Source organism: Hylobates moloch, unplaced genomic scaffold, assembly GCF_009828535.3.
Source record: "Hylobates moloch isolate HMO894 unplaced genomic scaffold, HMol_V3 SCAFFOLD_10, whole genome shotgun sequence".
NCBI classification, from domain to species: Eukaryota; Metazoa; Chordata; class Mammalia; order Primates; family Hylobatidae; genus Hylobates; species Hylobates moloch.
In genome coordinates, this window is record NW_026652285.1 from 24,345,289 (window position 1) to 24,360,952 (window position 15,664).

At 36.7% G+C, this 15,664-nt stretch overlaps 1 protein-coding gene across 1 annotated transcript; it reads right to left on the bottom strand.

Annotated features, from left to right (window-relative positions):
- Positions 1 to 3,493: 3,493 nt before the first annotated feature.
- Positions 3,494 to 14,791, bottom strand: KRT222 (keratin 222). Its single transcript, XM_032163560.2, has 6 exons — positions 14,633 to 14,791; positions 11,537 to 11,665; positions 9,554 to 9,774; positions 7,238 to 7,314; positions 6,945 to 7,052; positions 3,494 to 6,265 (listed from the first exon to the last, which is right to left on the bottom strand). Exons 1-6 carry the CDS (start codon positions 14,726 to 14,728, stop codon positions 6,018 to 6,020), a joined length of 879 nt encoding a protein of 292 aa, XP_032019451.1. The 5' UTR covers positions 14,729 to 14,791; the 3' UTR covers positions 3,494 to 6,017.
- Between the last annotated feature and the right edge of the window lie 873 nt (positions 14,792 to 15,664).

The window sequence follows — 15,664 nt, forward strand, 5'->3', positions numbered from 1 at the left end:
CCACCCGCTTCGGCCTCCCAAAGTGCTGGATTACAGGCGTGAGCCACCGTGCCCAGCCGTCTTTTTTTTCCCATCAGGGTGGAGACTTTTGACATCTGGAACAGTACACAGCACATTTAGATGCTCAATACTTGTGGAGTAAATAAATGAATGACTCATTTTCTTCCCTTGGTTCTTTCTCTACCAAAGATTTGAAAAATTAAGAAACACCAGCCTGGCAACATAGGGAGACCCCATCTCTTAAAAAAAAAAAAAAAAAATTGGCCAGGTGTGGTGGTGCACATTTGTGGTCTCAGTTACTTGGGACGCTGAGGTGGGAGGATCGCTTGAGCCTGAGAGGTCAAGGCTGCAGTGAGCCGTGATCATGCCACTGCACTCCACCCTGGGTGACAGAGGCCCTTTCTGAAAAAAAAGAAAAGAAGGAAGGATATGGGCAAGAGATAATAGAAAAATAATCTGTTCTCTAGTCCTGAAGAAACTAAAACTGAAGAGTGAATTATCCAGCAAGATGGACTTATTATGAGTTTTTTCCCCCAAAGCAAACATCAGAACATATGATCTTGCCTTTAGAAGGGTATTTATGGTAACTACAGGACAGATGTTTGGAGTTGTGATTATTACCAGAAAATTTGGGATACAGCATCAATATGACTATTTAAACTAAATATAACTATAAGGGTAGTTGGGAGCACTCACATGGGCTCAGTGGTTAACCCCAGAGATAATTTTAGGCCCAATTAAGGCCTAACTTAGGCCTTAGTTTTCATTCTGGTAGCAAGATCCAGAAACGTGGCCTGCTTTCCCTTCTGACACCGCTCATACTTTTTTGGGTTTCTTCTTTCCCCAAGACAGGGAAGCCAAAACTAAGTAAGCTAAGGTTCAAGTCCGGGTCTCTTTGAGTTCTTTCCATTGTTCTGTGAAACTGGTGATGGAGACAGAATTAGGGGTAGGATTGGGAAGAAAGAAGAAAAAAAGAGAAAATGAGACAGAATAAGGAAAAACCTGAAGTCCTTGGACACCCAGTAGTCCATGAATAGGCTCTAAGTGATCTATGAACCCTTTAAAATTATACTCGATTTTTATGGCTTTTTTCCTGATAGGTTAATTCTTTCATGAGATTTTCAAAGAGGTGCGTGACTCAAGAAAGATTATGAACCAACCACTGAGCCATGGAGTTTGTAGTATGTTCTTTTGAAGCTTTTATAATGGATTTTTTTTTTCTTTTCTTAAACAAGGGAAAGCGAGAACAAAGCTTTACCTGACCCAAATAGCCTATGAAATTCTGGTTGTAGACAAAATGATGAAATAAACTAATTTTCTCAGCTGTTTCTGTGAAAGCAGAAGGAGTTATGGGTATTCTGTTTTCTATAGCTGGAAATAGTTGTGAAATATTGAAGCTTAGCAGCTTTCCAGGACAGAGTGATTCACGCTGTTTTACAGAATTTAAAAAGCACAGTTTGCTTTTAGAACCCTCTATGTTGCCCTCAAAGTAACCTGGAGGATTTGGGACATGAGTGTTGCCACATGGTGTGGAAAAGGATGAACACTGAAAACAGGATAGAGCTGGAGAATCTGGGGTGTGGGGTCTATTATCCACTGATAATATTGGGAGTCTAGGGCACAGTAGCCAAACGAGATTGTTGCAGGCCGTATCTGGGCTGCCTCCTGTTTTTGTAATAAACCCTTATTTGGACACAAGCACCTCCATTTATTTACATATTGTCTTTCGTTGCTTGTGGTTACAAGGGAAGGGTTGCATAGTTGTTACAGGGATCCTATGGCCTGAGAAGCCTAAAATATTTGCTCTCTGGGCTTCGATGGAAAAGGTTGCCAAGCCTGGTCTAGAGTGTAAGCATGTGAGGGAAACTTGGAAAGGCTTGTACTGATTTTCACATATACCTTATTTTAGAGCCTTTATTTGTTATATGCCCACAAATATTGGCAATCTGTGTGTACATGCTGGCCATAACTTGTAAACATAGAACCAAATTCTGCCCTGTGGACAAACTTTCCTTTGATTTTGTGTGTTGATAATTTGAGTAATGTGTATGCATATTATTTAACTAAAATTTAATTTCGGCTCGTGTATCATAATACATTTCCAATGGAAACTTTCAAATTAATGTAAGCATTTTTTGACTTCAGAGATTTTTATTTTTGAGACAGGGTCTCACTTATTGCCTAGGCTGGAGTGCAGTGGTGCAATCTAGGCTCACTGCAGTCTTGACCTCCTGGGTTCAGGCAATTCTCCCACCTCAGCTTCCTGAGTAGCTCAGACTTACAGGCACACACTACCACACTGGGTTAATTTTTTGATTTTTTTTTTTTTTTTTTTGGTAGAGACGGGGGCTCACTGTGTTGCCCAGGCTGGTCTCAAACTCCTGGGCTCAAGCGATCCTCCTGCCTCAGCCTCCCTAAGTGTTGAGATTACAGGTGTGAGCCACCACGCCCGGCCAAGAGATTTTTTAAAAATTCTAAAAACATAAGAAAACAAATTGAAGGACAAACTGAACTTTGACAATACAAAGATCTCTAGCAAATGAATAAGAAATATGCTTATGTGCAGTATTAGTCGTATATTTCTGCATAACAAGTTATCCCAAAATTTAGTGGCTTAAAATAATACTTATTATCTTTAGAGAACTTTTTTTTTTTTTTTTTTGAGACACAGGGTCTCACTCTGTCACCCAGGCTGGAGTTTGGTGGTGTGATCTTGGCTCACTGTACCTTCCACCTCCTGGGCTCAAGCAATTCTTCCACTTGAGCCTCCTGAGTAGCTGGGACTACTGGTGCGTCACCATATTCGGTTAATTTAAAATTTTTTAACAGAGACGAGGCTTCACTATATTGCCCAGGCTAGGCTTGAACTCCTGAGCTCTAGCAATCCTTCTGCCCAGGCCTCCCAAAATGATGGGATTATAGGCATGAGCCACTGTGCCTGGCATAGAGAACATTTTTGTACTTTAGACACTGTGCCTGGCATAGAGAACATTTTTGTACCTTAAAAGCTATCATGACAGAACAGTTCAAATTGGGTGACTACTGGGAAAGAATAACTTTTCTGGCAGCAATTGAAAAATTAAAAATAATATCTTTACCTGTTGTGTTTTGAACTATTACTTAATCATTGTCAGGTATAATTTCCCCCACAAATTCTTTAAAGACAATTTTCTTCCAAATAGTACTGTATATCTGAGCAGTGCTTTACCAAATATTTTTGCTTGTATATTATTTCAAACAATTGTAAGGTAGGTAGAGTAGGAATTATTACCCAGCATTACCTTTTCCTTTGTTTTCAAGTGTAAAACTTGAGGCCTAGGAACTTAAAGTGGTCCCTCCTGGTTACACGGTTAATTAGTGACAGAGCCAGGGCTAGGATCCTGCAGTTGTTAGTAATTGGAATTACTCTTTATTTTTGTATTTTGTCATGGAAGCATGCATTTGAAACATTTCAGAGAGACTGAAGAATATTAATTTCTACTCATGTATAAAGCAAGGATAATATTATTCATTTTGTAGGATTGTTGTTAAGGAAGGATTAGAGATTATTGGGGATAAACAGAGCACCTGGAGCTGAGTAAGTGCTTTGCAAATGGTGCTGCCATTATTAAACTTTTTCCAGAATTATGGGATTATGTGATTGTTTTGATTTTTAAAAAACTAGAATAAAATATTGATATACCATTCTTAACTGTTTTGTAAAACAAGTTAAAAACCATTATCCATCTACTGTGATTGCAGTTTTCTTTATTCCCCAAATGAACTAACCGTATTGGAGCAATTAGTTCTTTGTTTCACTTAACCATGCAGACATATTTTTGAACTAAAAGGACTGCATTCAAACTCACATACAATGCAGCTTTAGCATTCATATTTCAATTTTTTCAATTTTTAATTTTTATTTATTTTTACTTTTTAGAGAGATAGGGTCTCGCTATATTGCCCAGGCTGGCCTTGAACTCCTGGGCTCAAGCAGTCCTCCCACATTGGCCTCCCAAAGTGCTGAGATTACAGGCATGAGCCACCGTGCCTGGCCATGTTTCATTTTTTAAATTGTAGTGGAATCATTACTTTGGTAAATTCGTATCCCAATTTAAAATGCCCCAAAGCAAATAAAGCTTCATTATAAATTCAAGTACTGTATTTTAAAATGTACATGTTATATACCCAATAGATGCACACTGGAATTACTACAACAAGCAGTTACATTCATGACGACCAGTACTAAGTTTTTTTTAACACTGCAATAGATTATGCTAGATATATTGCTTTATTATGATCACTGTTGCTTAGTACAGTAACTTTAGTACAATAGCTCATATAATTGCATTTTTAAAGCTTTAATAAAGTTAGTAGCATTTAGCAATATCAAATGAAACATTTTTAATATATAGGATGTATTTTAGGTCAGATGCTTATGCAAGAATAAGCATTTAACGTGCTGTTATATCCTTGACAAAACAAAATCATCCCTTTTCACTAAACAGAATAAACCAGACTCAAAGGAATCTGAAGTAATTGAAAGAAAATTAAAAATTTTATATCCCTGTATTATGTTAAAGATTATTTAACATAATATTTTCCTGGTTAAAACATACATTTTTCTGGTTGATATATATATATATATATAAATTATATATATATAATATGTATATATGGAGAGAGAGAGAGGAGAAGAGAGAGGAGAGAGAGAGAGAGAGAGAGAGAAATATTTTAAAGGCTGTACTAAAATGCTAACGTAGCTATAGCCCTTAGATGATACTTTAGCTGGGAAAAAGTATGGTGAGTTGTACTCAACTACTTTTTCTGCTTAGGAAAGAATTAAGAGCTTATAAATTTCTAATGTCTTAAAACAGGTATTTATTAAGATCTTAAATATACCTGTATTAAACAAATTAGATTATTTTAAAAACTTGGCAACAATACCCCACTTATTCACAAATATATTTTCTACCCATATTTATTACAATTTGAACGATTTAAGAACAAATCCTGCAAATAATCTTAGCTTAGATAACAATACCGTTATCTTAGTTCACATAAATGATTGCAAGAAATATTTATAATACTTCATATAGTATCTTATCTACGGCTCATAGCAAACACTCTAATCACATTTAGCTTTACAGATGGAAAAACTGGGATAGTGGGTAACTGTTCTGATAACTATAGTAACTACCTTTTGAATTTGCTTTTCATGTTTTGTTTGCGCAGTTGGCCTTCTGATTTTTTTTCTTTTTTTGGTGGGGGATACAACCTTTAAAGTTCCTTGAGTAAAGTAAATATTCCGGAAATCAGATACTTATTACAAAAAAAAACTTTTAGATATATGTAGATTAACTTAATTTTACTTATCTCAAATTAGCCTTGGGGTGTGTTCTATAGTTTGCTCAGAATTTCTCATGGAAAATAACTCTTATTTTTCTCAGTATACAAATGATTTATCTCAAAACGAAGAATCCTTGTTAAGTGAATAGTGAGTCCCCCTTTAAAAACTTGTTTATAATTGCTCTTTTTGAAAAATAGAACAAACATTGTAGGTTTAACCAGTCATGGAATAATGGTGAATAACTCAGTGTGACTCTTAACATAATACAATCCTATTCAAACAATTCTTTTTTCCTTAGCATATTCAGCCATTGAAAAAAATGACAAAGACTTTACTAAACCAGCTTAATGCTTACAGTCTCTGATGAAGTTTCAAGGGAAAAAGAAGACTATTGGGAGAATATAAAGAAAGAGACTGTACTGAATTTGTGATTTTATTTTTAAGCTACTCCCTCTCATTCATATATATATATATCTCTCTCTAATATATATATATATAATATATATATCTCCATAATTAGATTCAGAGAAATGTCCTTTACTGTTTTTTTCTTCTGAAGAGAACCACATATTGATCATAACATTTTCCATACATATGTAATAACTTACATTTTGGGACACAGGGAGTTGGTATGGCCCACCTTGGTCCATCCTAACATTTTCAAATCAAGTCAAATACTATCTTTGGATTAATTAGCTGTTGATGGAGGTTTGATAGAGGGAATACTGCATGATCTTCTCATGATAAGCCTGACTTCTATATCTGGTAGATTATCCTGCTTAGTCTCTAAACATCCTTCATCAGTGGCTGCTAAATGAAGATCAAATCGAAGAGAAACAGATTTTTTCCTCAATCGAGGGTTATCTTTAAAGAAAGAACCTTCCCATTCTTTAATAACTTCATCCACTTTCTCTGTCCTGAAATGATAAAATAAACCTTTTAATAATGAAGCAGTATGGGTCTATTAAAAATATGTATTGTGTATTTCATATCTATGGAAAAATCAAGAAATTTGTATAATTTATAGTGTATAGAATTTATAATGTACATACTTTAAAAATCATATGAATAGAATTTCAAAGGAATTGTATGGAATTTCTCTTTAGGAATTCTCATATTTGGGTTGTAGTTTTGCAAAAAAAAAAATGGCAAATTAAGGATTGAGTACTCTTCCATGAGTTTTTATGTATATGTGTCAGATTAAAAATCACAATATAGGCTGGGTGTGGTGGCTCATGCCTGTAATCCCAGCACTTTGGGAGGCTGAGGTGGGCAGATCATGAGGTCAGGAGAATGAGACCAGCCTGGCCAACATGGTAAAACCCCATGTCTACTAAAAATACATAAAAAAATAGCTGAGTGTGGTGGTGCGCACCTGTAGTCCCAGCTACGTGGGAGGCTGAGGCAGAAGAATTGTTTGAACCCAGGAGGTGGAGGTTGCAGTGAGCCAAGATCACGACACTGCACTCCACCCTGGCGACAGAGTGAGACTCCGTCACAAAAAAAAAAAAAAGAAAAATCACAGTATACTAAACCATGTTTGGAAACATTTAAACAGAAGAGTAATTACTGGTTACATATATTATTATTATTCTTATCAAATTTTTTTACTTACTGAAATCCATGACTTCATCTCTCTTAACCTGTTTGGTTACTGTTTCTACGTTTTCATTCTCATACTTTTGTGGGACTTTTGTAGTAAAAGATATTTCATTTATAATGGCTGTAAAAATATTATTTATGATATATTAAATTACAATATTGAATTACTGTTCACAAATTATATTCAAACTTTTATTCAAGTATTGCTTTTTTTCTGCTACTTTAGAGTATTTAATTTCCTTATAAAGTAATCCCTGTAAATAGTACTTCACTTTTCAAATGAGTTTATTTATGTCAGAAACTCACCTGATGGTAAAACAAAACCAACTCTACTTGTGGTAGGCTTTTTGTCTTCTTTCCCACCTTGGATACAACCATAATATCTGAAATCAGAAAGAATTATATTTTAAGAGCAACACTGTATTAGCAAATAATTAAAACAAACAGGAGAATGGATAAATTATATTAATGCAATAGAAACACTATTTAACTGAAAAGAAATGAACTAAGGCTACACTGTATCTTTATGGATGGATCTCCTAAGAATAATATTGAGTGAAAAAAGAAGTTTTATAGTTTTATAAAGTTTAGAATAATATGCAAAACAATTTCATGCTTTGTAGAAATACATACATATTACTATAAATAAATGTATGAGACTAATAAGCATCAAATTCAGAAGCCAGGTCAGGTAGAGGGAGGAGCATGAGATTGGGGGATGTGGCTTAGGTGTCCAGGGAACTTCAACAACATTGGAAACATTTTACTCTTTTTTTTTTTTTTGGAACTATTTTACTTCTTAAACTGGGGGAAGTGGGTACAGAGGTGGTCATTATATTTTTTTGAAATTTTCTTGTATATCTTAAGTGTAGCCTAATTTTTTTAAAGTTTTACTATGGAAATATTAAAGGCTATTTGATTAATATCTTAAATGATTAGGAATTAAATAAAATTCACAACCATTCATTTTATTTAACAATTATGTAGTTACATGTATATAGGATCTGGAATGATTAGGAATTAAAACTTATAACCATTTAACTATATAGTTACATATATACATAAATGTATATACATGATATGTATACACACACATTTACATAGAACTTACAATGTGCCAGGTGTTGTTTTAAGCACTTTACAAACATTAACTCATTTAATCCTCACAGCAATCCTATGAGGTAGGTAGTAGCATTATTCCCATTTTACAGATGAGAAAACTGAGGCACACAGAGGTTAAGTAACTTGCCCAAGGTCACTCAGCCAGTAAGTGGTATATTTTTAATTCAGTTTATGTTTTTTCAAAGATTTAATAAATGTCAAGATTTATTATAGGCTAAAGTTGTTTCACCTAATTTTCATCTAGTTTTATAGAGGACTTAGAGTTTGGAAACAAGCAAGAATAAAGATTTCTTCCTGGAGAATTGGAGGTTATGTCATGCTCAAAGCAATATGACCTTATAAGTCATTACAGATTATGATGTATGAATTAATAAGAATTCTTCTTCTGATATCTTTTCTTATCAGGACATCTGGTAGTCTTTTAAATCATGACTCAAAATAATATTGCTTTCCATGGTTGTAATATAATTACATTATAGTAATGATTATTGTTTTGGGGTTTGATGGGTGGTATAGGGTGAGCCCTTGGTCAGGGGGATTGTGGTGACTGTGGATTTTCCAGGCTTTCATTGTGGGTGATCCTTAGAAGGCACAGACTAATCCTAGAAGAGATGAATGGCAAGGAAAGTGAGAAAGTTAGGAAAGGTCTCTCTCTCTCTCTTTTTTCTTTCTTATTTTTTTTTTTGAGATGGAGTCTCACTCTGTCGCCTAGGCTGGAGTGCAGTGGCACGGTCTCAGCTCACTGCAACCTGCCTCTCCTGGATTCAATCGATTCTCCTGTCTCAGCCTCCCGAGTAGCTGGGATTACAGGCATTCACCACCATGCCCGGCTAATTTTTGTATTATTATTATTTTTTTCTTTTAGTAGAGACAGGGTTTTGCCATGTTGGCCAGGCTGATCTTGAACTCCTGACCTCAGGTGATCCACCTACCTCGGCCTCCCAAAGTGCTGAGATTATAGGCGTGAGCCACCGCACCTAGCTCAGGAAAGGTCTTTTTCATGATTACCTCATTGTAATCCCAAACTCCTGGTTTTAAGCAATCCTCCCACCTTAGCCTCCCAAGTAGCTGGGACTACAGGTGTGTGCCACCATGCTCAGCGAATTTTAAAATTTTTTGTAGAGATGAGGTCTCACTATATTGCCCAAGCTGGTGTTGAGCTCCTGAACTGTAGTAATCCTCCTGCCTCAGGCTCCCAAAGTGCTGGGATTACAGCAGTGAGCCACTGCAGCCGGCCAAGACTACAAGATCATTTTTGTAGTAATCTAGAATTGTTTACATTTTGTTCTAGCTGATTTTGGCTATTTGGTTCCTAATTTTGGAAGACTAGAAATTGTTCTTTCATATATTCTTTGCAATGCATATCTTATTGTATGAGCTCAGTGAGTACACCATGATGATGATGGGTTTTTTGGATTTAATTTCTCTGACTACATCAACAATGGCATAAGTGGCTCTGTATTTCTGGCCCCTTGTCATTAACTAAATGGATTTAGGTACCTGATTTCTTCTTTTTCTAGGAGGCGGCGATAAGTTGCTATTTCTTGTTCCAGCCTCATCTTCGTGTTGAGAAGCATCTCATGCTCTTGAAGCTGCTTTTCGATGCCGCGCCTTACTTCCTGTAGCTCTTTTTCTAGTCCTTCAATCACAGCCTCTAGGTCTTGCAGCTGCATCTGGTAATGCTGCTCGCTGGCATGTAGGGAGTTTTCAAGGCCCCTTTCCTGTTTTATATAGATTTTCATCAGTGAATCAGTAACACAGAATGTGTTTCTGAAATCTGATTTGCAATATCTTCATGGCTTTTTTTTTTTTTTTTTTTTTTTTTGAGATGGAGTCTCACTGTTGCCCAGGGTGTAGTGCAATGGCACGATCTCAGTTCACTGGAACCTCCACCTCCTGGGCTCAAGTGATTCTCCTCCATCAGCCTCCCAAGTAGCTGGGATTACAGGCGTGTGCTACCACGCCTGGCTAATTTTTTGTATCTTTAGTAGAGACAGGGTTTCACCATGTTGGCCAGGCTGGTCTCAAACTCCTGACCTCGTGATCCGCCCGCCTTGGCCTCCTGAGGTGCTGGGATGACAGGCTTGAGCCACCGCGCCTGGCTGTCTTCATTCTTTTATGTTCTATTTTTTTCTTTAAAAAGATTGCAATAATTTTATTATACCTATGCAAGAGCTGTGTTTCCTTACAGCTTTGTGTGTGAACCCTAATTTTTAAAAAATTGTATTTTATGTACGTAACTAGAGATCTTTCTCTATTTCAAAGACATCCTGTGATAATTCCTACTGCAAAAAAAAAAAAAATCCTCTGCAGTGTGATTAACTTATTACCACTCTGAATTATCTGATTTTTAAATTATCGAAAGTATACTTCAGAGGTAAGCTTTGTAAAAAAAAAAAAAAGAAAGAAAAAAAGAAAATATAGTATGTTGAATATCAAAGCCAGAGCAGACTGCTCATAAAAGGCATTTAGGAACATGCTTAAATACTTTTTGTTTGTTTGTTTGAGACAGTCTCGCTTTGTTGCTCAGGCTGGAGCGCAGTGGCATGATCTCAGCTTACTGACTGATCTCAGCTTACTGCAGCCTCTGCCTCCTGGGTTCAAGTGATTCTCATGCCTCAGCCTCCCGAGTAGCTGGGATTACAGGCGTGTGCCACCACACCCGGCTAATTTTTTGTATTTTTAGTAGAGATGTTTTCGCCATGTTGCCCAGGCTGGTTTCAAACTCCTGGCCTCAAGTGATCCACCTGCCTTGGCCTTCCAAAGTGCTAGGATTATAGGCATGAGCAACTGTGCCTTGCTCCAAACATGCTTAAATATTTTTCTTTTTTTTTTTCTTTTTCTTTTCTGGAGACAGAGTCTCACTCTGTCACCCAGGCTGGAGTGCAGTGGCATGATCTCAGCTCACTGCAACCTCTGCCTCCCAGGTTCAAGTAATTCTTGTGCCTCAGCCTCCTAAGTTGCTGGGACTACAGGTGCGTGCCACCATGCCCGGCTAATATTTTGTATTTAATAGAGATGGGGTTTCACCATGTTGCTCAGGCTGGTCTCAAACTCCTGAGCTCAGGCAATCAGCCCACCTCAGCCTCCCAAAGTGCTGGGATTACAGGGGTGAGCCACAGTGTTGGCCTAAATATTTTTTATTCGATGTCTCAATGGCATGGATAAAAGAATCCCCACTGTTAAAAGACTGTGGATAATAATGAATGCTCTATTCCCCAACTTCAGCAACTAGAGAGTCCCAAGGTAATAAGAAAGGATTTCTTCATTTTTACAGGTCTGAACTAAACCTTGAGTGAGCTGGTAACAGCCACTGCCACAATGGAGGGAGGGGTGAGTAATTAAACTAGGATCAGGGATAGAATTCAGTGGCCTTGATTTCCAGTTTCTCACAGTAAATAAACGGACATGCATCCTTTCCTTCTCTTAATCAAATCACATCTGAGGACTCGATGGGTCAGTTACTTTTGGGATCATTCTCACCACAGCATGGAGAGATTCAATTTCCACTTGAAGGTGATGCCACTGGCGTCGGGCCTCCTTGAGTTCTGCTTGAGCTGCCTTCAAAGCCTCTTCATCTTTGTCCATTTTTTTGCTTATGTCTTCTTCTAGCTAACAAGAAAGCCAACAGCAACAATAACAAACAAAAAACAAGGAGTGCTTCTGAAAATGAGATGTGTAAAAGCAATTATAGAAAAATTGTATAGGAATCAAAACATTTTTCCTTAACTTGTTAGATTATAATGTGTGTTCTAGTGCCTAGTTAACTAATTAAATATGTGAGTAAGTCCATTGCGTTCTTAGCCCATTTTCTCCTGTTAAATGATTTCAAGAAATCCCTTCCAACTATGACAATCTATGAAATATGGAAAAATACATTTACATGAATGAAAACAGTTTGCAGGACCAAGATTTGTGATCTCTGATTTTTAACTTTTCATTATTTATGGATCTTTAGGAGGAAGGATTGAAAATTAGCTATTTCCCCCCACATTTTCTTGTAGGCTGCTTTGCAGAAGCAAATAAACAGCCGTACCTCCAAAACTGATCAATCCTGGGACCAGGTATGGGGACGGGGAGTAAATACTGCTAGGAAGTACATTACTAGCAATTTAGAGAATTAAGTTATTATAGGCAATAAGGCTCACAAATAGACTTCCATATTAAGAAAATCTGTTGATTTACCTTTTTCAAGAAGATTTTTTAAAAGGCATATTAATTTTGGGTATCTGGGTAATAAAATGAATAAATAATAAAAATAACTTCTCTAAGGATTGTTTTCTAAATATTCTCCCATTTAAAAAAGTAGAATATTTTATATTTAGCTTTAAATGTTTTTATGTTGATGTGGAAATTAAAAGAAAGTATCTGTTGACAGAATTTTTAACATTTGGCCCCAGGAACAGTGGGAACAATGTATAGAATTGATTGTAGTATTTTGAAGCAAAATTTATAACTTTTAATATTCTTATAAAAATATATTTTAACATTAAAAAATTTAATTTTATCATACATTAGATTTTTTAAAGGAAACATTGAAGTAAATGAAAGTTTATGAATAAAGTTTAGGGCAAGGTATCAGAGAACAAAATTCGTACATTTCTTTTGGTTTGTTGAAAATCTGTTCTTAGTGTTACTGGCAAAGTCACGCAGCAAGCAACACCTACTAGAGCAACTACAGAAGGTAAAGTAAAGAATTTTGGAAAGAAGAAAACAGAAAAATGCTGGTATCTGCTGGTCTTGTGGCTTTCGAATATGGAACTGGCAGCTAAGCTTGTTTGGTAACTACAGTCCCAAGATGGCCCCTAAAGAACTCTATCTCCCAAGATGAATCCTAGGGTGATCCCCTTCTACATTGACTCTGGGCTGACCTGGATCTTGCTTTAACCAGTAGAATGAGGCAGAAGGAATGCTGTGCCACTTCTAGACCTAAGTCTTAGGAAGCCTGATAGCTTCCACTTCTATGCTTTTGGGAGCCCTGGGCCAATATGCAAGAAGTCTGGATACCCTGCTGGAGAGATCTTGTAGAAAGGCCAGATGGAGAGAGACCCTGAGGCTACGTGGAGTGAGAGAGAGTCCCAGCAGAGCCAGCCTTTCCGCAATGCCCTGCCAAAGTGCCAGACACATAAGTAAGCCCAGTCATGCCCCAAGACGATTGAGGTCCCAGATGAGTTTTGGGGTGTTACACAACAATCCGTAACTAAAATAGCTTATTTAGAAATTCAAAAAAATAACTAATCAGGCTGTCTTGAATTTATTTCAGCTGACTTTCTGAGTTATTTGGAAGAAAATCCTCCGAAGTAGTTTCAAATTAAAAGACACTTTAAACAAAACTCACCGTAGTCTTGCTTTTTCATTTGAATTTACTCATTTTGGCCCTGTGACTTGTAAACTAAACTCATATTTCTACTACTGCAAAGTTAAGTGTTTTGTTTACGATTTTTAGAAGTTGTCATCTATTGATTTTTTTCTTCTCTTTGTAAAGGTGAATGAACTATCCCAACGCTTACCTGTACCAGCGACTTTGCTTAATCTAAGATGTTGATCATTCTTTATGAAGACTGAAAATGTTATCTAGAGGTGAAATTTACAATGGAACTAAAAATGAGTTGCTTATGGAATAAAAGGTCTGACATTTTTCTACCAATTTTTTTTAAAAATTTTGGGTGATATTCTTAAGTAAACTTTTTGCTGTATTTCAGGGTTTCAAAGATAACTTGAACCCACATATGATAGGTAAACTAAAAAATCTCCTAAATTTCTTAATCTTTGTTTCTAAAGTATTTGTTTGTAAATTTGTTTAAAGACTTGAGACCTTAATTGATTGCTGAAGGTGATTGTTACTTTAAAACTAAGTCTATGAAATTAGGATTTAGTCCTTATCTAAGTAGGCTCTCTTTTTCTTTTTTAAATACTTAAATATTACAAGCTTTGTAATGGAAAGAAACGTTTCTCATCTTATAGTACAGAAGCAAAAATCTTAGTGGAGTATCGTTACCAATTTGGGGAATTTCAATGGTCATAATTTATATCATTGTTTCTGAATGCCACGTTCACACACTCAGATGATTTCTATTTATAACAATCTGGTATAAAACGGAACTCGTTAAAAAGATGAAAAGATGATAGAAACCTTTTAGAAATGTTTATCTCTAGAAAGTGTACATGCTACTAAATCTTACTTAAAGGTTTTTCATTTTAAAGATGTTATTTAAATTATCTCTGCAAATAACTCCGTAATATCTTCGAAGGGTATTTGGAATGCTTCCTTCCTGAAGATTGTCTGTAAGAGGTTAGAGTGCACCATTTTATTGTATGTTGACCCCGTGTTAATGATAGGAACCTCACAATTTATATAAAAATCAAATGCATCAATCAACACTTAATGGCAATTTAACAATATAATCACAGTATTTCCCCCTGTAGTCCCAGTCACATTGCAGTAGAAGCTAAATTCCTTCCCCAATAGATGCTGCATCGAAAAGGAAATACTGTACCTCAGAGAGGCCGGGACAGGAATTGGGTAGACATGGACTGTCTCCTTATTCTGGAAGGTGCCTGTCTGTATGAAATCATTACCTGGATCCTTGTTGAGAGCACCGTCTCTATCTGATTTCTGGTGAGGATCTTTTCATAGTTTGCCCTGATCTCATTGAGTAGGTGGGACAGTTCCATTCTTTTCCCATCCTCCACCTTGGCTAACTGAACCTTATCGATAGGATGAGTCGCTGCGGCAGAGTCTGCTCGGTCTGCGCGGAAGGCAGGGAGCCTCGCAGAGTCTTAAAGATGCAGAGCTCCTTTTTCGGAGGCCACGGAAATTCTCATCTTTCTAACTAATTATGCAAATACAGGGTAAACTCTTTGCTCCTATTGTTATTGGTATAGCAGAAATGTCAGATTCTTCATGAAGGAAAGGAAAATTTCAAAAACCTCTACTGGTTCCCTGTAAAAATTGAGCACTTTGAGGGGAGGGGGAGTCCATTTTTGTGAAAAGGAAATGGGGCATAACATAAAGAAAATTGCCAGGCATGGTGGCTCATGCCTGTAATCCCAGCACTTTAGGAGGTTGAGGTGGGTGGATCACCTGAGGTCGGGAGTTCGAGACCAGCCTGGCCAACATGATGAAACCCTGTCTCTACTAAAAATACAAAAATTAGCTGGGCGTGGTGGTGGGCGCCTGTAATCCCACCTACTCGGGAGGCTGAGGCAGGAGAATTGCTTGAACCCAGGAGGCGGAGGTTGCAGTGAGCCGAGATTGAGCCACTGCACTCCAGCCTGGGCGACAGTGAGGCTCTGTCTCCAAAAAAAAAAAAAAAAAATTATTATATTTAGTTTTCTCAAAATGTTGCATGGAAATAAATCTGGGCCCAACACATGATAGTCAAAATTTTCTTTTACAGTTTTTCTCACTGTTTGGATCTTTTAAACAGAAATGCTATGGTAGGTCATTAGAGTATGTTGTAAATCTTAAATATTCTGACAGTTATTGGAAAAGCTACCATTAGATTAAATTGACAATTGTCATTAGCTCAGAACTGACTGACCGTATTTCTCTCAAATGCGTACTGTGGAGCTCATAAAGGGCTGCTGGCCTGATAGAGTTTGATGTAT